General features: G+C 34.8%; 1 protein-coding gene across 1 annotated transcript; it reads left to right on the top strand.

The window, feature by feature from the left end:
* The first annotated feature begins 21142 nt into the window (after positions 1 to 21142).
* Positions 21143 to 22783, top strand: LOC104241274 (putative xyloglucan endotransglucosylase/hydrolase protein 1). Its single transcript, XM_009796203.1, has 4 exons — positions 21143 to 21314; positions 21525 to 21625; positions 21747 to 21943; positions 22361 to 22783. Exons 1-4 carry the CDS (start codon positions 21143 to 21145, stop codon positions 22728 to 22730), a joined length of 840 nt encoding a protein of 279 aa, XP_009794505.1. The 3' UTR covers positions 22731 to 22783.
* The last annotated feature ends 3383 nt before the right edge of the window (positions 22784 to 26166 follow it).

Here is a 26166-nt window from a genome sequence, read left to right as displayed (position 1 = left end):
AAAAAGTCATGACCGGAATGAAATGCATAGACTTGGTCACTATGTCCACAATGCCCCAAACAATGCTATCACTTCGAAGTCTGTGGCAATCCTACCACAAAGTCCATCGTAATACGCTCCCACTTTAACTCTAATATCACCAATCTCTGAGTCAAACCGCCTAGTTTTTTATGCTCATACTTGACCTGCTGAAAATTCAAATACTGCAAAACATGCCCAACAATGTCTCCCTTCATCCTCCACCACCAATAGTTCTTCTACAAGTCACGATACATCTTCGTAGCACTTAGATGAATAGAATACTGCGAACTATGAGCCTCCTCAATAATTAACTCTTTCAAACCATCCACATTAGGAACTCAAATGCGACCCTAAAGTCCCAATACACCATCATCACCAATAGTCACCTCTTAGCACCACCTCGCAACACCGTGTCCTTGAGGATAAACAAATGGGGATCATCATACTTGTGAGACTTAATGCACTTAAAAAGGATGATTGTGCAACAATACAAGCAAGAACTCTACAAGGCTCAGAAATATCCAGTCTCAAAAATCTATTGGCTAAAGCCTGAACATCCATAACCAAAGGCCTCTCCATTGATGGTATAAATGCCAAACTCCCTATACATTCAACCTTTCTTCTCAAGGCATCCGCTACCACATTTTCCTTCCTCGGATGATACAAGATAGGGATATGTTTTTTTATGTCCTCCTCCGCTTCCCATGTTGCTTCCTCAACATCTTGACTATGCTATAAAACATTAACCAATGCTGCCTATTTGTTCTTAACATTCAGACTTGTCAATCAAGTATAGCAACCGAGAGATTTTCATATGTTAGTCACTTGTCTATCTCAATTATTTCCCAGAAAAGGACATGTGAAGGATCTGTTAATGTCACGACCCAAAATCTCAGTCGTGATGGCACCTAGCCCAACCTTCTAGATAAGACAAATAACACAAATCATCAACCAAACCAAAGATCTTCAATTAATGGAGAAATATGAAAACAATTTAGATGCAACTAAACCAAGATCCGAAAGTACAAGTCATGAGCAACTTATAAGATTTCCAATTTACAACATTGGCGAAAAGAAACTACATCATATGTTTGGACGTTACATAAACGGAAACACAAATCCTATACTACCATGAATAAGATGATAGCAGTCGGTTGGAACGCTGTAGTCTTGAATGCTTGCCCTCGAACTCTGCAGATGCTTAGCTTCAAATACCTGCACGCAAGGGGTAGTAGTGTAGTGTGAGTATAATTGATCCCAAGCACTTAGTTAGTATCTTGACTAACCTAAGTGATGTGGTGGAGATGTTTTCAAGTCAAAAGATACTCACTTAATATACCCATGCAGTTTATAATCTTAGAAATAGTAAGAGAAATAATAATAGCAATAGCAAGAATATAGGCGGAAAACCATAAATGGACTTTCTTATCAAACTTAATAATTTTATGTTTCTTTTGGATGATTTGTTATTTGGATACCATGTCTATGTGGAGCTAAAAATCAACGTTCTAGGGTTGTTATTCTTTCATGACTATTGTTATTCAAACATTGATTTTAATTTCTTGTTTTATCGTATTGGTTTATTTATTCCATCATGCACTTAGTTATTTAATTATTTGATCACCAATTGAATACTATATAGGAATCTAAAATTAAACTCGAAAGAGGGAATTCTAGATTATACATAGGATTAAGTAGAGCAAGTTCTTGAACCTGAACATCGGGGAATAGATTCGCGGTTAGGATAGGCATATTCTAGTTCTCTTACTTGGTTATTAAATGAAAATTATAAATACATTCTTGTTGATTCTAACTCTATCGACATATACGCATTAGGTTAGCTTGAATAGGAGAGTAAGAACTCGATAGATTCTTATAAGCAATATTAACCCTGTCAACCAATATATCAAATAAATTAGTTAGTCAGTTCAATTAAAGAATACAATGGAATTATTTGATGGCCCATAACCCTAGGTTGTTTTCATCACATTGATAATATAAATATTTGCTCTTCCTTTATTAAGAGTTCACTATTTGTTTTTATTTATTGTAAATAGTTTAAATTCAAATACTTCTTGGTTCAATCCTCGTTTAGATAATTAGGATATCCTAATTTAGTTAATAGTTGATAACATGTCTGTGTGGGTTCGACATCTAACTTCTAGTAATTTTATTACTTGACAATCGTGTATACTTGTATGTGCGTTTTTCCCCAACAGCCTATCCATCTAAGAGTAGAATGCAGTACTCAGCTCTACCTGCATGCCCAACTCATGTTGAATAGCTCCCCAAATTTTTTATGTAAATTAGTGCTTCAATCCAATATAATACAAATGGGTACACCATGCAAACAGACAATCTTTGATGTAGATCTGAGCCAACTTTTCTGGAGTGCAAAAAGTCATGACCAGAATGAAATGCATAGACTTGGGCCAGTTTGTCCATAATAACGCAACAATGCTATCTCTTCAAAGTCTGTGGCAACCCTACCACAAAGTCCATCGTAATGCGCTCCCACTTTTACTCAGTTATCACCAATCTCTGTGTCAAACTGCCTGATTTTTGATGCTCATACTTAACCTGCGGAAAATTCAAACACCGCAAAACATGCCCAAAAATATCTCTCTTCATCCTCCACAATTTTGTGATCAATTGTTAATTGCTTTAATTTTAATTGTTAACTTTAGTTCATAATCATTCCAATCAAACTGTTAATCACCCTAAATAGCGTTCAACTAGAAATTACTTGAATATTATTTAATGTCAATCCCTATGGAGACGATAATTATACTATACTATCTTTAGCTAGCGAGCATCAATTTCATGCTTGTTTTGCGCTCATCAAATTTTGGCGTCGTTGTCGGGGATTGGCAATCAATACTGTTCAAAATAGTTTTTGGTGCTAATTCAGGAATCAATTTTATTTTATTCTTCATGGTTTTCTCTTCCATGTGCATGTAACAAGTTAAGTTCGTTGGTGTATGAATCGATCTTCTTCAAAAAAAGTAATACCCTACACATCAGAGTTGGAAAAACACCTGCGACAACTGAGCAAGAGAAAAACCCACCAGGGAATTCTTGGGGAAATCTTCAACCCAAGAGAACATGGCTAAGAACGATGAGAAGATAGTTGATTTGGTTGCATGGGAAGTAGTTGCACCGGCAGCTGCTAAAGCAGCTCTCAGAGTAGATGAAACTGTTGACGGGAATGGAGGATGAAGATTCAACCTGAACCGACCTCTGTTTGAAGACTAATTTGAAATAATATGCCCAAGCCTGGTCAATCACTAGGAGACTATGCCAGGCCAGTCTACAACCAAGGGGTATCTAGTGTACGCCATCATCCGATCGAACCCAATAATTTTAAGATCAGGCAAGGGCTACTTCAGACCATTTAGAACAATTGTGTTTTCCAAAGCAAACCCAACTAAGATCCAAATAATCATTTGATGGATTTTGATAAGATTATGAATACCTTCCAGCACAGCGGGGAATCGAAATATGCTATCTACTTAAGAACCTTTTCTTTTTCATTGAGGGAAGATGATAAGCATTGGTTGCGAAGTTTGCCGACTGGATTAATTCAAATATGGGAAGACATGACAAAGAAGTTCATTGAAAAATATTTTTTAGTTGTTAAAACAGGGAAAATTTGAAGAGAGATCCACAACTTCGAGCAAAAGATACAAAAACATTGTTTGAAGCATGGGAAAGGTTTAAGAACATTTTGAGAAGATGTTAGCATCATGGAGTAGATTTATGGATGCAACTCCAAGATTTTTGGGATGGGCTGACACCCTTTGGCAGGAGGACGCTAAACAATGCAGTGGGAGGTCCTCTTATGAAGAAAACTCCTGAGGAAATTGTTGCAAATTTGAATGAATTATCTGAAGATGCAAATAATTGGTCTGCAGAGGATAACGAGAGAAGGAAAAGGGTTGGGGACATCAAGTGGATTCTAATACATCAGTGTAAGCCTAGCTAGACACCACGACCATAGAGATAAGAAAGTTAAACTTGGCCAAGGTCTAGAGCCAGTCATCCCCGGTTTACGATTTTTGAGGAATAGGTCATCCAACGCATGAGTGTCAAGCCTCGACTGCATATAAAGTGGTAAATGATGTGGGGAGCTTTGATAGAGGCAACTACCAAAGTGGCAATAATTTTAACTCTATGGGGCAGAGGCACCTAGGCCTTTCTTGGAGTTCACCCAGTGCTAGTGCGAATGCATGGAAATAGAATAACTCCAGACCCCAGGGACAAGGAACTTCAGGTTTTCTAAATCAGCAGAGGCAGCAGTACTAGCCTCAACAGTCCAATCAGTCTAGAATGGAAGATCTAATAAAGACATTTATCATTAAGACAGATGTGAGACTTGAACTTCACGACACAACCATCCAGAACTTAGAGAGACAGGTGGGACAACTTGCGAATCTATTATCTGAGAGGGTTCCAGGAACTCTCCATGTTGATACTAAAAGAAATTTAAAAGAGAAAATAAATGCAGTGTCTCTGAGAAGTGGGCATGTAGTGAAGGATCCCATGGCAAAACAACGGAATGAGTTGATTAAAGGACAAGTAGAAATTGTGGAGGAGCAGATTAATAGCAACATTCAAAAAGTGAGGTGATGGTAGATGATTGTCTGAAGAAGAAGAAGGGGAAGACTAGAGCTCAAAAGAAGAAAAAATATAGGAAGGAAATAAATGAGGAGATTGAATAAAGTAAATATATGCATGTTTTACCTTTCCCTCAGAAGCATAGAAGAGAGAAGCTGGACAAACAATTTGGGTGTTTCCTAGATGTGCTCAACTAGGTGAATGTTAATCTACCATTCACAAAGGTGCTCTCTCAGATGCCAGCTTATGCTAAGTTCTTGAAGGAGATATTGTACAACAAGCGAAAAGTGGAAGAGACACCGGTTTACAAGCTCACAGAGCACTATAGTACCATTCTGCAAATTAAGCTCTCTCAAAAGTGTAGAGATCCAGGGAGTTTTACTACCTTGCTCTTTAGGAATTACTAAATTTGAAAAATCGTTGTGTGATTCAGGTGCTTTTATTAATCTTATGCCTTTTTATATTTTCAAGAAATAGGACGGAGAGATTGGAGAAATCAGGTCGATACCTATGTCTTTGCAGCTGGTGGATCAGACCACAATCATACCTGAAGGAATAGTGGAAGATGTGATAGTTATGGTGGATAAATTTATGTTCCATGTGGACTTCATCATGGTGAACATGGAAGAGAATAAAGAGGTCTTTTTGATTTTAGGGAGACCCTTCTTGGCTGCTGGCAGAGCAATTCTGGACATTCAGAAAAGGTAGCTCATGTTCAAAGTAGGGGAAGAAAGGGTAATCTTCAAGATGGAAGGAGAAATGGGGGCCCTAAAGGAGCGAACTGGAGAGAGTAAGCCTGATAAGTGTGGGGTGTACCTAAAGAAGGCAGAAAAAAAGCTCTCAGCATGGATCTATGCACTAGGTTGGGCTTGTAAAGGAGATCTCGACTGCGATTCAGACCCCAACTAGATGAATTAGGGGAGTTTCCTTTTTATTTATGTGTCATAGGGACATGACACAATTTAAAGTGTGGGGTGGGGGATGTAAATATGTACATGCATGTTTGTTTTCTTGTGTTTTGGTTTGAATTTTTTTTTACTTTACCGACGATGGCTTTCCTCGACTGTTTTTTTGAGGGATCAAAGTAGAAGAAAAAAAGTATATTTTTTGTTTTTTTAGGCAGTGTAACAATTCCCCCTTGATTTTTCTTTATCCGTGGTTCTTTTCCAAGAGTTTTTCTTGAACCGGATGTAGTTAGTTTTTCTTTTGCTAGGAATAAAAAAGTCTTGTGCTCTAGTGGTAAATGGAGACGACTTTTCCTAACTTTGTTGTGACTTAAGAGTAGTGAGTACCTTAGTTGTGATGCCTAGACTCAGTTCTTGACTCATGTATAAGTGCCTTAAAGTATTTGATTTAGACGCTGCATAATTGCTTTGATGAAAGAGTCGAGATAGATGCGATCCTAAGTGAGTTATGTGCCACAGTGTGTGTGAGGATTTGGTTGATATATTGTGCATGTAAGTTGATGTCTAGAACTTGCTTAGTGTATTTGAAAAGCGAAATGGTAGTCTTGTTTAGTATAGGAAGTGATATAAGTATTTTTTTGTTGAGCCAGATATATGTTTTTACCCAACCAATTATTGTGTATCCTAGTTATCCCCTTTGAGCCTGTAACCCTATTTATTTGGCAACCATATTACAAGCCTGACCCCTTTATTTGAATGACGATCTGTTTGAACCTTTTACCTCTCATGAGAACTTGAAATATTTATAAGCTTGATAAAAGCTAAGTGGAGGTATGATTGGGTTTTTGAGTAGAACTATTGAAAAAGGAGAAAGGTACATTGTTTGAAAATTTGTGAGAGCCACTTGTAGGAATTGGAAAAAAAAAATCAGAACTTAGAAAAGAAAAATAATTGATTCCTTGCTAGTGGTAGTTCTAATTTTGTTTGAGCTTAAAGATATTAGGAGCTTGATGCTACTATGTGTGAAGGTTGGAGTTTGGTTCAACACAAGTGTGGGGTTTAAATTATTAATGTATATGTATTAAAGTACTTAGGGAGGTGTAGTCACTATATCCAAATGTATCATTCCCGTCTCGTAGCCTACATTACATCCAAAATAAAGTCCTACATGATCTTTGATAAAATGAGCTCAATTAGTAGAGGATTACACTACAAGCAAGCCTATGGTACGTCTTCTATGGCATAAGAATTTTGTTCTGAGAGTGAGTTAATTCTTTTTCTATCTTGAGTTTTTAATTGTTCTTGAAATTTATTGTGTGTGGAATGCCTTTCTATGTTTGGTGTAAGGGCACATGATTTTGCGAAGGAAAGGTAATGTCTTTGGCCTCTGAGTTAGAGTAAGTGAGTAGGTTTTTGAAATACGTGTCGCATGTGAGTCGAGTCTTGAGGCTAGGATGTTATGATAAGGTGCTTAATCTGCTTTGAATATTCTTGGCGTGATGCGTTTGAGAAGTTGTCTGATAAGAAGGTTGTCTCTATATGAAGTGCAATTTGATTGCTCGAGAATGAGCAATAGTTTAAGTGTGGAGTGTTGATGGTAGGCTATAAATCCGTGTTTTAGTCATAGTTTGTACTCTAATCACTGCATTTTACTTGTGGTTGAGCTTAAATAATGGTGATTTGCACTTATTACGTGCTTTATGCCTTGTAGGAAATAATTCCGAGCTATTAAGATAATTTGGAGCTAATTGAACAAGTTGGAGCTTTTACGTCTGAGTAAAAGGCCAAGAAATTAAGTCGGGATCATGTTTGGTGGTCAGGAGTCAAGTCTAGATATAACAAATGGACGAAAATAATTTACTTTATAAAAAGTGCATAGTCGCACAACCCGGCAGTGCTTTTGTGCTGCTATCTGTCAAAAACTACTCTATGAACTTTCCCAATAGCACGACGCATCGTGCGGTGCTAGGTGCGGCACTCCAGTACACTTTTCTCAGAGTATTTTTATGTTTCGTCTTGGAACTGGTAGTTTCGTTTGGGACTACTCCTACATGATATAAATACACTAAAAAGATGTTTTTGAAGAGACTTTTGACTTTGGGAGCTTTTGGAGAGCATTAGAGGCTTAAAGACACAAGAATTCATCTTCCTTCAACCAATTCAATACACGAGTTTGGATTGTAACATTGGATTAATGCTTTCTTATTCTTTAACTCTTTTTGAGATAACTTTCTCCATATATATGGAGTAGTTTGCCTTAGGGTTTGAATGATTTGGTGATTTAGTTGTTGCTTATAGATTTGACTATTGTTTAATTGCTTGAATTTATTGGAGGAGCTTCAATATTAGTTGTGATTTTATTCTTTATAGCGTTAAATCAAAAGAGGAATATCTTATTGAATATTATTGCAGCATATGCCTTAGTTTATTTTGGTGATTCTTTGAAGTAATCGAGAGAGCTTTTTGAGTTACTGTTTAAATTAAGATTGAGAAATATTCGCAAGAAATTTCTCTTTGATCATTCCTACCAATAGATTCATACAAGTTTCATTGCACTTCGCATTAGTTTATTTGAAAGATTTAGATTTAATCGGGAGAGGAGTCTGAATCAGAAGTATAAGCTAATCACATAATGAATTCGTGAGATTCAATAGAACCTCAAGAGTGAAATATAACAACGTCATATCTAGGATAACAGTCTTGTACCTATCATGTCAAAACCCTTATTCTTCGTCTTGATAATAACCTATTGCTTTACTCTCTAGTTCTCTGTGATCAATTGTTAATTGCTTTAATTTTAATAGTTAACTTTAGTTTATAATCATTCCAATCAAAGTGTTAATCATCCTGAATAGCGTTCCACCAGAAATTACTTGAACATTATTTAATTCCAATCTCCTTGGAGACGATAATTATACTATACTATATTTGGCTAGCGAGCATCAATTTTCTATAGTGTTTTACGCTCTTCAGGTGTGTGTTGATGCAGGGTGTAGAGTGATTGCTTATTCTTCACGTCAGTTGAAGCCCCATGAGAAGAACTACCTAATGTACGATTTGGAGAGCTGCCTTTGTTCACGCGCTTATGATTTGGAGGCAATATCTTTACAGCGTGTCTTGTGAGGTGTTCACGGATCAGATGAGTCTCCGGCACCTATTTAAACAACAGAAACAGAAGTTGAGGCAACAGAGATAGTTATATCTACTAAAGGACTATGATATCACCATTTTTTATCATCCCGAGAAGGCCAATATGGTGACCGATGCTTTGAGTAGGAAAGCTGAGAGCATGGGGAGTCTTGCTTTTATTCCAATTGGGGAGATACTGTTAGCTTTGGATGTTCAGGCTCTGGCCAACAGGTTTGTGAGTTTGGATGTTTCGGAGCCTACCAGGGTTCTTACTTACGTTGTATCACAGTCATCCATGTTTAAGCAATTAAGGCACGTCAATATGATGATCCCCACTTGTTGGTCCTTAAGGACACGGTGCAATATGGTAATTCCAAGGAGGTGACTATCGATGATAATATAGTATTGAGGCTTCATGGCCGAATTTGTGTGCCCAGTGTGGATGGGTCGTGGGATCTGATTATTGATAGGCCCATAGTTTGCGGTATTCCATTCATCCAGGCGTCGCGAAGATGTATCATGATTTGAAGCAACACTACTGGTGGGAGAATAATGAAGAAAGATATTGTTGAGTATATGGTATGGTGTTTGAACTATCATCAAGTTAAGTATGAGCATCAGAGGCCGGACAGTTTGCTTTAGAGGCTAGATATTCTGAAGTGAAAGTAAGAGCATATCACTATGGATTTTTTTGTTGGATTGCCACGGACCTTGAGGAGATTCGATAATGTGTGGGTCATTATGGACAGACTAACTAACTCTGCATACTTTATTCCAGTCATGACTACCTACTCTTCAGAGCAACTGCTTGAATTTATCTTATAGAGATCCTTCGCCTCCACGGTGTGCTAGTGTCTATTATCTCGAATCAAGGCACATAGTTCACATCATATTTTTGGAGAACCGTGCAGTGTGAGTTGGACACACAGGTTGAGTTGAGTACAATATTTCATCCCCATACAGATGGACAGTCTGAGCGCATTATTCGTATCTTGGAGGACATGTTATGGGCCAATGTAATTGATTTCGGGGTCAGTGGGATCATTTCCTATTGCTAGTAGATTCCCCTACAACAACTACTAGTCGAGCATCCATATGGCTCCATATGAGGCCTTATAAGGGAGGAAATGTGTTCTCCGATTGGTTGGTTTGAGCACGGGGAGGCTAGGTTGTTGGGCACTGATTTGGTTCGTGATGCTTTGGAGAAGGTAAAGTTGATTTAGGAGCAGCTTCGTACTGTGCAGTTCAGGCAAAAGCGTTATGCTGATAAGAAGGCCTGTGATGTGGCGTTCATGGTAGGTGAGAGGGTTCTACTTAGAATTTCGCCCATGAAGGGTGTGATGAGGTTCGAAAAGAAGGGAAAGTTGAGCCCTTGGTATATTGGTCCTTTTGAGGTTCTTGAGAGAGTTGGTGAGATGGCCTACATGCTTATTTTTCCACCCATATTGTCAGGAGTTCATATGGTGTTCTATGTTTCCATGCTCCGAAAGTACTATGTGGATCTGTCACATGTGTTAGATTTCAACTCGGTGTAATTGGATAAGGATTTGTCTTATGCTGAGGAGTCGGTGGCTATTTTGGATAGACAGGTCCGGAAGTTGAGGTCGAAGAACATTGCATTGGTGAAGGTTCAAGGGAGAGGTCAACTGATCAAGGAGGCAACTTGGGAGACTGAGCATGATATGTGGAGCCGATATCCTCGCCTTTTTGGCACTTCAGGTATGTTTCTATACTCATTTGAGGATGAACGTTTTTTAAGATGGGGAATAGGGTCATTTGAGTCTCATTTCCCCATTTGAGGCTCCACATATGTCTATTTGTTGTTATGTCACTTTCGGGAATAGTTGGTTTGGTTTCGGGGAGGTTTTGGATTGATTTGGAATATTTGATTTTTAATTTGGAAGCTTAAGTTGGAAGAGTTGACCAAGGTTTTACTCTTGTGAAAATGACCCTAGAACGATATTTTGATGGTTCCAATAGGTTTATATGGTATTTTTAGACTTAGACATATGCTCGAAATGAAATTCGAAGGTTCCTAGGATTAATTAGCTCTTTTTGCCGGAAGTTAGAAATTTAAAAGTTTAGAAATTTTATAAGTTTGACCATGGGTTGACTTCATGGTTATCAAGTTCATGTTTCGGTTTCGGGGCTTGGAATATGTCCATTTTTCATTTGGTAATAGAGTGCAAAGTTTGGTATCATTCCGAGTTGGTTTGGTAGGAATCGGACGCTTGGTTGTGATTTTAGAAGTTCTTGAGTTTTATTGTGATTTCTATGTGTTTTGGTATTCATTTCGTGGTCCCATATGTTATATTGGTGTTTTGAGCTTGCGAGCGAGTTCATATGTTGTTTCTAGACTTGTGTGGCTCGGATGAGTTTCAGAGTATTTTGAATTTGTTTCAGATTTGCTGGTTTTGTCTAGTGTTGCAAGTCTCGCAAATACAAGCACCAGTTCGCATTTGCAATGTACATGTCACAATTGCGAAGGTGGTATGGGAGTGGCAAGCTTTGCATTTGCGAAGCCAGCCTCGCAATTGCAAAGGGGGACCTGGGCAAGAAAGATCGTTTCGCAATTTGCGACACTGCCTGGGCTGGGTAGGCTTGGCAATTATGATGCATGTGTTGCATTTGCGAAGGTCGCATTTGTGAACCTCTAGTTGCAAATGCAATATCTACGAACCTCCGGTAATAAATGCGACATCTGCAGTTGCATTAATAAGTGAGATTGTGGGACTTAGACTCATTATTTTATATTTTGAGATTGGGAGCTCGGTTTGAGCTACTTTTTGAGGCATTTTTCATCCACTTGGATTGAGTAAGTATTTTTTTTTTACTCGAGTTTGATTATTTTTCATTAATCTCGTCTTTGATTTACCATTTAGTTGATGAATCCATGAATGAAATTGGGATTTTTTATAAAACTTTTCCAAAAAAAAAAAAATTGAGATTTGAGAGTCGATTTGGACTTGATTTTGGAAACCAATCATATATTTGGACTCATGGGATTATGGGTAGTCGAAATCTACCCTTCGACTTGGGTTTTGATCGGGCATTCCCGAGGTTAAATTTTGTTGGCTTTTAGGGAATTAGGCAAATATCTCAACTTTATTAATTAAAATTGAATTCCCTTCAATTATTTGATGAGACTGAGTCATTTTTGGCTAGATTTGGGGCGGACGAAGATGAACTGTAAAGGAAAAGTATTTTTTGAGTATTGATTTAACCTAATTGAGGTAAGTATCTTGCCTAACTTTGTATCGGAAAATTATCCCTTAGGATTTGGTCTAATTTGCATATTTGTGTTGTGTGAAACGACGTGTACACGAGGTGATGAGTGTGTACACGGACATATGTGTGGTTTGTAAACGGATTAGGCCTTAGGCTATTAATATGCCTTGAACTGGGGTTGTTTTTCATTTGAAACATGCTTTATTATTGAATACTCCTGCGCTCTATGTTATTGTGCACCTTATTATTGAGCCATGAGCTACATCTTGATGAGACTTTGGGTGTTGTTGTTTTGTGGTATTGTGGCACATATTGACATGATATACAAGTTGATTTTTATTGTGTGGAGTATAAGAGTGGCGAGATACGCATGCGGCGACATAAGGGAGACATTTTATTGTGATGTGCATGAGGCGAGATAAGGGTGGCTATTTATGTGCATGTGGCGACATAAGGGAGGCGTTCCATTATTTATATGCATGCGGCGATATAAGGGTGACTTTGTTGGGAATGTTATGAGATAAATCGGGGTATTCCTTTGTTATTGATCATATGTTGGAACCGAGGTTGATGTTTTGATCTCAAACGTATTTCTTAAATGATTTCGTCTTGTGCTTTATGAGTTGTTTGGTTAAATTTGATATGTTATCACATGACCCGTTGCCATTGATATTTTGTTGGTAAAAATGAATTATTCTATATTGAGTTGTTGTTACACATTCTTTGAGGTTGTTGATATTGGTTCTGTTATGCTTTCTGTTGTCAGTTTTCTATTGATATTTCACACAGGTTATTGACTAGTGAGTATTATGACTTGAACCTCGTCACTACTCCACTGAGGTTAGTCTTGATATTTACTGGGTACCAACTGTGGTGTACTCATACTACGCTTATGCACATTTTTTGTGCAAATCGAGGTACTTTAGATCAAGCTGATCAATAAAGAGTTGGGCTAGAGTTGTTGGACACTTCAACGTATCCCTCTTGTTCAGTTCACAGGCCTTGGAGACACCCTCTTACTTCATTTTCTATTGTTTATGCATCTCAAATAGTGATGTATTTTTTAGACTTATTATGTATTTCATGTAGAGCTTATGACTTAGTATTTCCGTGTTTTGGAAGATACTATTATATCTCCGTTTTGGTTGTGTTATGATATTTCTCAATTTCCTTTTTGAGTCGTGATAAGACTAAAAAGGAGTGGAGTAAAACAAAATTTCCAATCTGCTTGACATGTGGTGTTAAGAGGATAGATTTTTAGAGTTGATTTGCCTTCTCACGCGCTAAATGAACGTGCATACACTGCTATGCCACGTTACTGCTTAAGATGATTTCCACTTCAGTATAGTTCTGAGGTAATAGGCCCCCAAAAATTATAGGTCTTTAACAGCAAATCTAAGTTAAATTTGAGGGATACTTATGTCTTTTCACAAAAAGCGTAGTTTATACTATAACATATTTGTACTTTCAATTGCACACACATTTCATATTACCTAAATCTATGGCTGTCCAACGGGACGGGACGGGACCAAATTAACGGGATGGAACGAAATGACATTTAAGCAGGATGGTGGCGGGACGGGACAAAACGTTTGTACCATCCCGTCCCGCTAACAAACGGGATGGGACGGGACAGAACGGGACGAGACGGGACGAGTTCGTGGGCCTTAAGTGTATTTTTTTAAAAAACGTCTAGTTTTTTGAAAATTACTATGTTTTTAAAGTTTGCAACGGCTAAATTTTTAACTTATTTAATAAACTTAAATGTTACTATGTTAAAATGAAAATTAGATCTAAGTAAAGAATTATAAAATATTAAAACAAAAGACTTGTAATGAAATATTCTAGTAATTATAAATTTATAATAGAGTTAAAATTTATATAATATAATTTCAAAGTATTAACTATTAAGTAACTAAGACAATTCATAAATAAAATTCAACGCTTAGAGCCTTTTATTTTATTAATATAACTTTCAAATCTCAAATATAAATATAATTCTTTTGAAGAACACCTAATCTACGCAGCCACCTTCTAGGAAGGGTTCTGTTTGAACTAGGCCTTTTAGTAGCCAATTACAAATTATCATACTAATATTTGTAAGCTCATATATAGCTTCTTTGTAACTTATCAATAATATCTCTCGGACATTCTGCTGGAATTGGCAATGTTGATTGATGTTCCATGAGCTCCATGCCGTCATCGCTCTCAATGGTTAGTATCTCATTGTATTCTTCTTCTTCTCTAGTAGTTAATTTTTCAAAACCCAGATTTCTTCTTTCTGAATTAATCCAATATCTGAATAATACGGAAATCTCTAGACTGTCCTCCGCTAATGAATGTCTATGATCTCCAATTGGAAATCTTGCCGCGCTAAAAACACGCTCTGATGCTATTGATGATGCTTGAATAGCCAGGATATCTCGGACCATAATTGAAAGTGTTGGAAAAGTCTTGCCACGCTCCCTCCACCATGACAAAAGTTGTTCCTTGCCTTCTTCGTCTTTAATATTTTCCAATCCTTGATTAAGATAAGAACCAAGTTCATCATCAATAGAGGAATCAAAACCTGTTATATCATCCATATCTTCCCATAAAATTTCTGCTCTAGACTTAGAAGTAGAAGGGGCAGTTTCACAACCAGTTGTATCCATAGATTTATATTTATCAAACATTGATCTAGCATAAGAATATATGCTAGCTTGGCAGTTTTCGAGAGATGGTTGTTCATTTTCTTGAATTTCTAAATTCTCATAAATTTTACGAACAAGTCCCTTTGCACCTCTTAGTTTTAAAGATGTGTTAAGTAGAGTAGAAATTAAATAAACTTCGGGAATAGGAAAAAAATTACTTTTTAAATTTTAAAATCATTTCTTTAATGGCCGGCGCATAAGTTGGATTTATTTTATACTTACCAAATACAACGGAAATTCCACAAATATACCATAATATTTGTGTAACAGTAGGATAATATATACCAGAAATTATTTTGTAGCATAATAAAAAATTTCTAAAAATTTAGTAAGCTCTCTGATCTCATCCCAATCAGAATCAATAATTTGATCAACAGGGTGAGCATTATGCATATTAAATACCTTTTGGATAGGCACCCGATAATCATAAGCAACTTTAAGCATTTCATAAGTAGAATTCCACCTAGTACAAACATCTTTTGGAACTTTTCTAAATGGAAGGTTAGCACTAGCACATTGTTGAGCAAATTCACGAATTCTACTTTGTTTATGAGCACGAAAAATATAGCCACAAACATGTTGTATTTTACTACAAGCATCAGAAAATAAATTAAGACCATCTTTTACAACCAAGTTAAAAATATGGCATGCACATCAAACATGAAAAATTGTTGGATTAATTGAACAAAGTCTAGATTTAAGCTATTTGCTGTGGTTGTGTTAGCAGAAGCATTATCTAAGGTGATAATTAAAACTTTATTAATGAGTGCATAAAAATCAAGTATTTGTAGAACAATAGTTGCAATATATGCTTTAGTGTGTTTTGAATCAACAAATTTATAACCAACGTTTTTGCAAGTTCCAGTGATGGTCAACCCAATGACATGCAACAGTTAAATAATCACAACCATTAGGACTACGACCTATATCAGATGTGATAGACACTTTACAATCTAAGTGAAAAAATACACAACGAATATACTGAAGATATTCGGTTTGAAATTTAAAAAACATCATTTCTAACCGTAGTCTTAGGGAAACCTTGAAAAGTAGGGTTATAAGTTTCTTGTATATAATGCACAAAAGCAGGGTGAGAAGGGAAAGTAAAAGGTAAGCCACAGACAACCACCATTTTTGCTAAATTCTCACGATCTCTATCTTTGTTATATTTGCGTAAAACATGACCAGAAGCAGGGTCACGTTGTTGTTGAATTTGATTAGAACCAGATCCACTAGGAGTGTCAGTACTGATGGTAGGATCTATAATTTTTCCGGCTTCTATGTTAGCTTGTATCTATACAGATTTGTGATCCCTTATTAAGTGTCTACTTAAACCCCCCATCCCACCACTTGTTGTGTGTGCAAATACTTGCTTATATTTTTCACATATAGCACGATGATTGACTTTATCATGTTTAAAAAATTTTCATACAAGTGATGTTTTGGGACGTTCAGCCTTAGGCTTACTCCTTACAGAAGATTAATTTTTTGTGGGAAAAATGGAAGAAGAATGGGGTGTATTTATAGTAGAAAATAGGGCCAAAGTATAATTTAATAAACTTAGGGGTTATATTAAAAGTTTAGGGGGAGGGGAGGGGGGGAGGGGTGGGTGGGGGAGGGGGTAGGGGTTGTTTGGACCGTTGGCAACAACTATTTTTGCAATTTAAGTCGTTGCCCAACGGCTAGGTTTTTTAAAAACAAAATCTGGCGGGACGCAGGACGGGACGAGGGACGGGAAGGGACGGAACGAAACGGGACGGGACAAACGGGACGAAATGGCTGTCCCGTCCCATCTCATCCCGTGTCTCGTTTAACATTGGCCCATCCCATTTAACTTGAAGCGGGACGGGACGGCCCATCCCGTTGGACAGCCATACCTAAATCTAACACTCAACCTCCCTATATATTATGATTTTTACACAAATATACGAATAATTGTTATATTTGTGTAGAATTTTAATTTTTAAGAGGTTTAAGTGATTTTGAAATATAAGTATGTATTCGCAACCAAGTTTTTATAGGAGTGTCTAGAGTAATTTAATAAATCAAAAAGAAGAAGCTTCTGGGTAGTGTACAATGTACATCAGTATATGCAATGTAATATGAATCTTTGAAATGGCCCGGTAAAAATGGTATTATCAAAAAGTCAAAGGGACTAATATATATACTATTGGAAAATGCCAAAAATAAAGGAGAAAATTATCTTTATAAAGCTCTGATTCGACTTTCAGATAGTCTTTTGGCGTGCAATACTCAGATATATATGTCCTAAAAATTTTAAACTATGTCAGGCACTACTTTAATTTTGATTCTGTTTAGGATTTAAAATATTTATAGGAATATATTTAAGTGCAAAATCTATGGGGTAGAAATCATTCAAGCGTGAGTCCATATATTTTCTTAAAGGAATTTTTATATTTCTATGCCACGTAGGAAACTTTATTACTCTCAATGTTTAGGGTTTGACTTAATTACACTTAGTATACTAAATTACCAATTCTATACCATAGTGTATTTTAACCTAAAAAGCTAGCATCCTTACCTTGAGCAGTTTTTGTTAACATATTAAAATATGTCACCTAATTGAGTTCAGCTCATAAATTTTTTTTATGATACAGATTGTTTGAAAATATGCATAAAATCATAATCATTTAAAACCAACGGCGAATAAATTTTTGTACTTAATATGGTTTTAGGAATAAATGGCGAGCAACTTGTTGGTACTAGTCAAATTACACAAAGCGTGTGAAAAACTTTAATTTTGTTAGTTAACAAAAGCTGAATTCAATTAAATTTTGCTATCTATCTAATACAGATTGTCAAGCATATTTGGATCGTGCAAATATGTTCAATTAAATTAACATGCATTCACCTGCCGCTAGCATTCAAATATATTCTGCATGTTGACACGAAAGCATAAATCTAACCTGCTAGTGTGTGGGATTGAGGTTCGATTGTAGCTTGTAGCTTAATTGGTATTTTCGACACTGGTACAATTTCTCATTCAAGTGTAGCTTAATTGGTATTTTTGACATAATTCCGTTTTTTGCAGAAGATTTGTAGAAGTTTTAGTCGTTTTTTATTTGTGAAAACAAAAAACAAACATCTACAATCAGAATACAAATAATCTACAATTTATCTACAAAATATCTACAAACTGGGTACATTAAATTTTAATACCCTAATTCCCATTCAATTGTAGCTTAATTGGTATTTTCGGCATAATTGCGTTTTTTGCAGAAGATTTTGTAGAAGTTTTAGTCATTTTTTATTTGTGAAACAGAAAACAAAGCATCTACAATTAGAATACAAATCATCTATAATTTATCTACAAAATATCTACAAACTTGGTACATTGAATTTTTATATCCCAATTCCCATTCAATTGTAGCATAATTGTGATTTTTGACATAATTGCGTTTTTTCAGAAGATTTGTAGAAGTTTTAGCCATTTTTTATTTGTGAAAACAGAAAATAAAGCATCTACAATCAAAATACAAATAATCTACAATTTATCTACAATTTCTGCAATATGTCTTCTTCTTCTTCTTCTTCTTCTTCTTCTTCTTCTTCTTCTTCTTCTTCTTCTTCTTCTTCTTCTTCTTCTTCTTCTTCTTCTTCTTCTTCTTCTTCTTCGAGTTTCAATCTGAAATTCAGTCAAAACCAAGTCTAATCTTCACCAAAACCACTCAAAATTGAAATATAAACTCCAAACCATATTCCTGATTATTTTCAACAACACCCAATCCAAACAAATAATGATTTTTGAAAACCCAAATTTGAATTCAAATCTTCAAGCTTTTTAATGGTTGTCAATGGTGAAAAATATCTGGAAGAATATTTACTTCCATAATTGTAGCGTGCCTAAATAGGAATATCTGGAAGAATATTTAGTTCCAGATTTGTAGCGCGCCTAATTAGGAAGGAATCGGCTCCTAATAATTGGCAATGATCAGCAATTCTTTAATTTTTTGCTTATCCGTCTCTCGATTTGTATTTTTAATGGAGATGCTAAGTGAGTTCCTGTGCAAGGAAAGGAGTGGCAAGGTCTTAATAAACTTGTTCAACTACTGTAAAGATTGTAGGATATGATTTCAAGGAGAAGAGATTTAAGCATCTGCATCGGTCTGCAATTGGATTCCTAGAAACAATATTCTTTTATTCAGGGACATCATCTTCCCAAACTTCAAGGGAAGCACCTTTAAAAGGAGAAGCGCTGGTGAGAACACAGTTTCAAGAAGAACCTTAAATATATACCATTCATAATTAGTATTTAATGAATGGTATATATTTTGTAGAATAACTGTGAACATGGCGGGTAAATATGAAACTATGCACATTTTTAATAATAAGGTTTCATATATGGTATAGGAAGGAAAAAGTCTCTTTCTTAAATCATTCAGGAAAATCGGCCCTTTATGTTTGGGTAGGTCTAAATTGGTCCTTTATATTTATCCTTGAGCACTTATATTACTAAATTTGTAAAAATGAGCACTTTTATGTCTCCGCTAAAATCTAAACTAATAATATCAGATAATTTTAAAGGATCATACGTAATCTATACTATATTAAAAGCACGACGGCCCTTAGCGAAATATTATTCGCCTTTTTTACCCTTTAAGAATATAATTCACATTAGACAAAACAGTCATTTAACTAATATTTAGGAATTTAGAAAAAAAACTATAACTTTATTTAATAAATCAACCCTTATTTGAACTATATAAGAAATCCTAATATTTAGGACTTTAAGTTCAAATACGATTTACTTTCTATAAATCATTTACCTTTTAAATTAATGAGCTTTAAGTTACACATAATTCTAAAATTTGAGAATATTGTTATTTGTGTATTTGTTTTTATTTTATTTTGTTAGAGTTAGAACGATTGTGTTCTATAATTAGATATCACAACTAATTTGTTTAGTGATTCAATTATCACGAACCAATACTTAGGAGTTAGGACAAGGTAAAATATGATTCTACCACTTTAGTTAAAAGATTTTATGATCCTTCGGTTCAAAGAATAATGTTTTAAATTTCCTAGATTATTTAAACTGTTAGTATTTCTTTCCAATACTTTATTTCACAAAACATGGGGTTACAACTTAGATATGCTTATTCTATTTTCTTTGGAATATGATTGCTTGAGATTAAGCTTTTGTTCGAATATTTAGTACTTCCTCCGGTTCAAAATAAGTAATTTTTTAGTTGTTTTCACACAGATTAAGAAATCCATCTTTTAACATTAATTAACAATGAAATTGATCATATTAACATTTACTATCTCTTCACATAAATATTCCTAACACATACTCCAACATTATTTATTCCAAGGGCAATGTAGGAAAAAAACAATTAATTCATTCTTGAAATATGGAAAAATCACTTATTTTGGACCACAAAAAAAAGGCCAAAAATCACTTATTTTGGACCGGAGGGAGTAGTTTAAATCAACTAAACTTTTGTGCATTAAATTCTTCATTATTTGAATATATAAAAGATTCTCATATTAAATACCTTGTATAAAACTGTTTCTTATTTGAATTATGTAATATAACTTTTTTTACAAAATATAAAAATAATCTAAAATTAAATGGCAAAGTCCACGAAGAATAAGTAAGAACTAACTGTTATTAAAGTCGGTAATATTAGGCGACACTCCTTCAATATTTAAGGATATTTAGTTCTCAAACTCTAAGTCTTTTGCTTTATAAATATATATAATATCTAAATTTCTTTTTTGGAAGGTGTTCTAATACATATCAATTATGGATCTTATTAGTTCATATATTTTTTTTTCCCTATGTTTTATAACTATAATTACTACAGTAATAATTATACCAGCTCAAATGGCTAGCCACCTAAATAGAATCGATATATATCATTTTCAGAAACTTATCTTAGTTTTAGCTTATATTTAATAACTCAAACATACTAATTAATAATATATGTATAATTCTAAAAAATGATGCTCATCGATATAGGGTACACGTGCAACGCGCGTACCCTAAGACTAGTATGCTTTAAACATACATGAACACCTCAAGTATCCATCTTTTAATACATTGCAGCGAGGGGCGGAGGCAGAGTGCGCAGTGTCGGATGCGGGTTCAGCCGAACTCAGTAACATTTGTTCAAACTATGTATCCGTAATTTTAAGAAATTCATTGAATATATATAACTTATTAATTTAGAACTCAGTAAATTAAAAGTATTACAATCCCGAACCCATAAAGTTCAAATCCTGGCTCCGCCTCTAATTGCAGTATATAAATGTTATGTCATTGCAATGCAAAGCTGGAATGGGATATATTATTACAAGCTTTGATTAATTTCCAGTTTATTAAGGAAATAATATAATAAGTTCAGCAAATCTGGTGTTCATGATTCTTTTTAGAAAGTCACTAAATTTTATACTCTCCATAGTATGTTGTTTAAGTTCTTGCTTAAATAAGCCATACGCTATAGCAATATAAAATTGAAGTAATTAGGAACACAGTTGAGTAGTAATGTCATTATTTTTACGAATAGTTCTATTTCTTTATAGATGGCTTATTTTCTGATGAATATTGTTACTAGTCTTATACTTCTCTTTATTGTGGGGCTTTCTAATGCTGATATTAGCTTCAACAACAGTTACGAACCTACATGGGGAGAAAACCATTTATCCATCATTAACCAAGGAACTGAAGTAACACTTCTTTTAGACAACTCCTCAGGTTTATTCTCACTTCTTTTCTCTCTCTTTTTTTTCTTTTTCTTTTTGCTATGTCTTTAATCACTTTGAAAAAAAAGAAGGAATAGTATGATTTTATATAGCCGATTCCAATTGGCTTGAAATGTTAGAATTGTGATTATTTCTAACTGTGGCTATACAACTCATGTTAGTTTAACTTATACTAACATATAATTTTTGTGTGTGTATGTAGGAGCTGGTTTTAAGTCCAAATTCCTATACGAATCTGGCTTATTTGTAATCAGGATGAAGTTACCAGACAAGAAAACTGGAGGAGTTATCACATCTCTCTACGTATAGAATTATAATACTCAATCTTTTCTTTCTACACTCAAAATTACATTAGAGTAATTATTGGTACATAAGAATTTTCACCTTTTTCTCTATTTTTGACTTGACAATTGGTTTTTGGCAGCTAACCTCACAAGTAGATGGTTCACCACCAGGGACCCACGATGAGATCGATTTCGAGTTTCTGGGTACACAAGGGAAACTACAAACCAATGTATTTGCTAATGATTGGGGTTTTAGAGAACAAATATTCCAACTTCCCTTTGATCCTTCACAAGATTTTCATACCTATCAAATTCTCTACAATCCATTCCAAATAGTGTAAGCAAACTACATCCCTTTTTATTTAAGAATAAGCTAAGTGGTGTTCAAATCAGCTGTCACTCACCTTAATGGTGTTCAAATCAGATGTTGGAGGCCCACATTGTTTGAGGGTACGGGTTACCGTCTCTTTATATGGCCTAGGCACATGAGTAGGGCAGATCATTTTTCTTAGCATGACATCAAAGGCTGACCCATCATGCATTTTCTTGGTTTACTCAATGTTGGGCTTCCATGTTACTTCATGCTCAAGCGTTCAACCCTGGGCGTAAGGTGTTAAAATCTCACATTGGTTGAGGGCATAAGTTGTTATCTATCTCCTTATATGTCTTTCCGCAATTTTCATCTCATGAGTTAGTTTTTACGATTGAGCTAAGTTCAAAAAGTCTATATTCTTAACCTTGATCTTTTTTGCAGTTTCTTCATAGATGATATACCAGTAAGGGAATTCATGAACCTCAAAGTGAAAGCAAATGTAAATTACCCGACAAGTCCAATGCAGATAGAGGCAAGCGTATGGTACTCAAACAGCAGTGGTTGGGCTGGAGATATTGATTGGAGTTTAGCACCATTTATAGCTCATTATCAACACTTCAAAATTTCAGGTTGTTTTCCACAACCTGGGAATGATTGTTCTTCACCAGTTAACCAACCATGGAACAGATTTAAGGTTCTCAGCCCTCTACAGAGACAAAAAATGGCCAATTTTAGGAAACAGTATATGACTTATGATTATTGTGTCCCAGGCTTTGTTCAGTTCCCAGAATGTTCTTATAATAATTCTTAGTTGTCTTGTTTCATTGGATCAGTATTAGAACCAACACAATAATTAATGGAATAAAAAACGAAGGGAATTTGGACTTCTGATTGGTAACATATATGAATATATATTATATCTTAATACCGCAAGGATATCCTTTGGAGTACTAGAGGTTTCATCGTCCAACTGTTGAATAACAATTTAGTGTCCATCATTTTTGTCTTTGAATATCTCAATATACTTGATTTCTGATCTAATATTGGAACACAATTTTTGTCTTTAAGTGCAGAATGATTATCCTCGTTCTTCACCTAGGACTAGGGGTGGCAAAATGGTTAAAAGAAAATAGTTAACCACTCATATTATCTATTAAAAAATGAATTAGATAATGAACTATTTAAAAACATGTCAAATATGGATAAGACTCATATTTTTCATTTAGAAAATGAATAATTAATGAGTAACCAATAGATAACCAATGAGTCTAACTTGTACATTTGTAAAGCCTCAAATTGGGGTTCCTCGGGTTAAGGGAATAAGAATAGAGAGAAATTCACTTTTAGCCGGTCGGAGAAAACAAATATCATCCAGTAGCCATAAATATTAGTCAGACAACTCATAACCCCAAACTAATTATACCGGCTAGCCCAAACTTACCGTATGCAAACTATTTTTACTCCTCTTTCTTTTTTTCACGGTTCAAATATTCCATAAGTACACGATTTGTTAGGTGCAGAAGAATTAGATGAGCAAATTAAAGAGTTGTAGTCGTTGGACGAGAGAAAGTGATTACTAACACCTAAGAATTGCAACGTACCTATTTGGACAACAAATATACACAGTACAGTGTGCCAACTGTATTGTCCCCAAAACAAATACCTATCAAACTAATAGAGCTACACACTGCAGAAATTGCAATATTGTGGTATCATGTATGACTTCTTCTACCTGGCATATGTAAGCTCAATTTTCTTTATTCTTATTTTTTCCCCCAGTTTCGAAGCTTGAAAGAGAAAAGAAGATCTTGAAATTAGTGGTAATGAAATAAAAAATTTGGTATTATATATATATATATATATATATATATATATATATATATATATGGAGGGGGGACACTAAAGATACATTAGGATTATTTAGGGATACACTGAAAAAAATATAGGATACACTTTATATAAAAAAATTATACAATGTAATAGTGTATATACAATTCCATCTCTTTTTTTGCTCACCAAAAATAACCCAAAGACTGGAAAAATTCTCGTAGTTACAATTGTATAATTAGTGTATATATATTGTATAATTAGTGTATACTGTATAAAAATTCAAAGTGTATACAGATACATAGATATTATACATAAAAGATACACTAAATATACATTGTACATGTATACACAAATTATACATCTCATATTCAAGAAGAAGAAGAAGAAGAAAGCAGCAGCAATAACCACCTCCACAAATACACTTCACCTTTTACTTCTTCTTAGGAAATGCACATAAATGCATCCAAAAGATTCATGAAGCCCAACCTCCAAACGGCTCACAAAGCACCAACTACCCACCAACAACATTATATATTGTATAAATATTGTATATAAATTGTATAATAGTACATATACACCTATTATACAACATATAGACATTATATATACATTTGTAAGGTAGCTGCAAAAAAGTCGGAGCCGAAAAGGAAAGCAAAAGGGAAGGTCACAGGAGTCTTTATCTGATCGCAGCCATGACCGATAGATATCACTAGCCAAGTATTTGCTATAATTCCTTAAAGATCTAGAATTGCATGACTTTTATAGAAGAGGAAGGAAGCAACACGGAAGATAATAAAATTATCATTGGTTAGAGGTAGTGGTGGAGATTGTTTAGGCAAAGAAAAATTATGTCTATAAATTTTCGAATCACAGTGGATGATTGTTGGTCTCGATTTGATTTTGTGGTTGAGATTTAAGAGTGTTTTGAGAGGGAGATGAAGATTTACTTATGGAAATATGGTGAATCGGTGGTAGTGAGATCAGTGGTGGAGATAAATTGGAGCGGTGGTGTGAGGAAGGCGGTGGAGATAAGCTGGATTGGTGGTGATTATATCGATGATGGAAGTGGGAGGAGAATAACAAACAACTAGAGGAGTAGGAAATACGAATGAATTGGAAAGAGAAGTGCATTGGAAATTGTGACTACAACTTGCAAAAGAATTGGGCCTAAAGGCCATTTCGGGTCAAAGATGAAAATATGGGCTATTAAAATATTTGGACGGCCATACAACGTCATTTACTCATAAGAATTTTCCAAAAAGTGATCATATACAAGAAGTCATGAATAATATGGGTAACTCATATTATCCGTCGGTTAACCCATTTTTTATCCATATTAAATATGGGTCGGGTCGGATAATTGATCCATTTTTTCATTACACGTTTTCGACCGAACCATATCCGACCCGACCCGCCCGTTTGTCACTCCTACCTAGGACTCATCACTAATGGAGGTGAGTTCATTACTTAAATGATCACTCAATTATTTGAAATTATAAGTAAAGTCATTTTTTTTTTAGTTTGTAATAGAAAAGTCACTTAGCTATGTCTATAGCATTCAGAAGGTCTCTTAACCAGATTTCTCAAATTTTTAATTGTCAAATACCTATTTACCCTCTAAAATAGGTATTTGATATTATGGACTTACCTATAAAATAAATAAATTTTATCTATAAAATAAAAAATAAAAAATTAATTTTCTAGCATATATACTTTCAGAATAATAATAGAATTGAATATAATTTTCAATAATATATAATATATATTATAAAACTACTTTTATTTTAAATATTTATTTTTATTATAGTTCGATGACCTACTCTGCAATTAACCCTTATTTCTTAGGTAAAAGAAAAGAAATTGCTATAAATATATACTAATATAAATATTTTTGAACAAGGTACTTTAAAAAATAAACTAAAAAATAGAAGCCAAACAAAAACTGATTAGTGTTATAAAATAAAGACTGTAAAGTAAAGACAAGTATATAGAGAAACTGTTATATTATTTGAATTCAAACTGATGTATATAATGAACTGAAATTTCTTCTATTTATAGAAGAAAAGAAGATGTTGTGTAAGCTGCTACTATACCAGATATGGATAATCTTCTACTGAGAGCAATGTTTATCCATAACGGAGTACTGAAAGGATAAGCTTATTATACCTGATATGGATAATCTTCTACCGGGGGTAATGTTTATCCATAATTGGGTACTGAAAGGATAAGCTTATTATACCCGGTATGGATAATCTTCTACCGGGGATAGTATTTATCCATAACTGGGTACTGAAAAGATAAGCTTATTATATCCGGTATGAATAATCTTCTATCGGGGGTAATATTTATCCATAACTAGGTACTGAAAGGATAAACTTATTATACCCGGTATGGATAATCTTCTACTGGGGGTAATG

Source organism: Nicotiana sylvestris, chromosome 9 (assembly GCF_000393655.2).
Source record: "Nicotiana sylvestris chromosome 9, ASM39365v2, whole genome shotgun sequence".
In the NCBI taxonomy this organism is placed as follows: domain Eukaryota; kingdom Viridiplantae; phylum Streptophyta; class Magnoliopsida; order Solanales; family Solanaceae; genus Nicotiana; species Nicotiana sylvestris.
This window is presented reverse-complemented; position numbering and strand designations above follow the sequence as displayed.

What these genes read in the sequence shown, in the direction of transcription:
- LOC104241274 (XM_009796203.1), top strand. Translation starts at nt 21,143, where the DNA reads ATGGCTTATTTTCTGATGAATATTGTTACTAGTCTTATACTTCTCTTT. An exon ending in GAGTTATCACATCTCTCTAC is followed by an intron (nt 21,626 to 21,746) that starts GTATAGAATTAT and finishes GGTTTTTGGCAG; the next exon opens with CTAACCTCACAAGTAGATGG. An exon ending in TACAATCCATTCCAAATAGT is followed by an intron (nt 21,944 to 22,360) that starts GTAAGCAAACTA and finishes TCTTTTTTGCAG; the next exon opens with TTTCTTCATAGATGATATAC.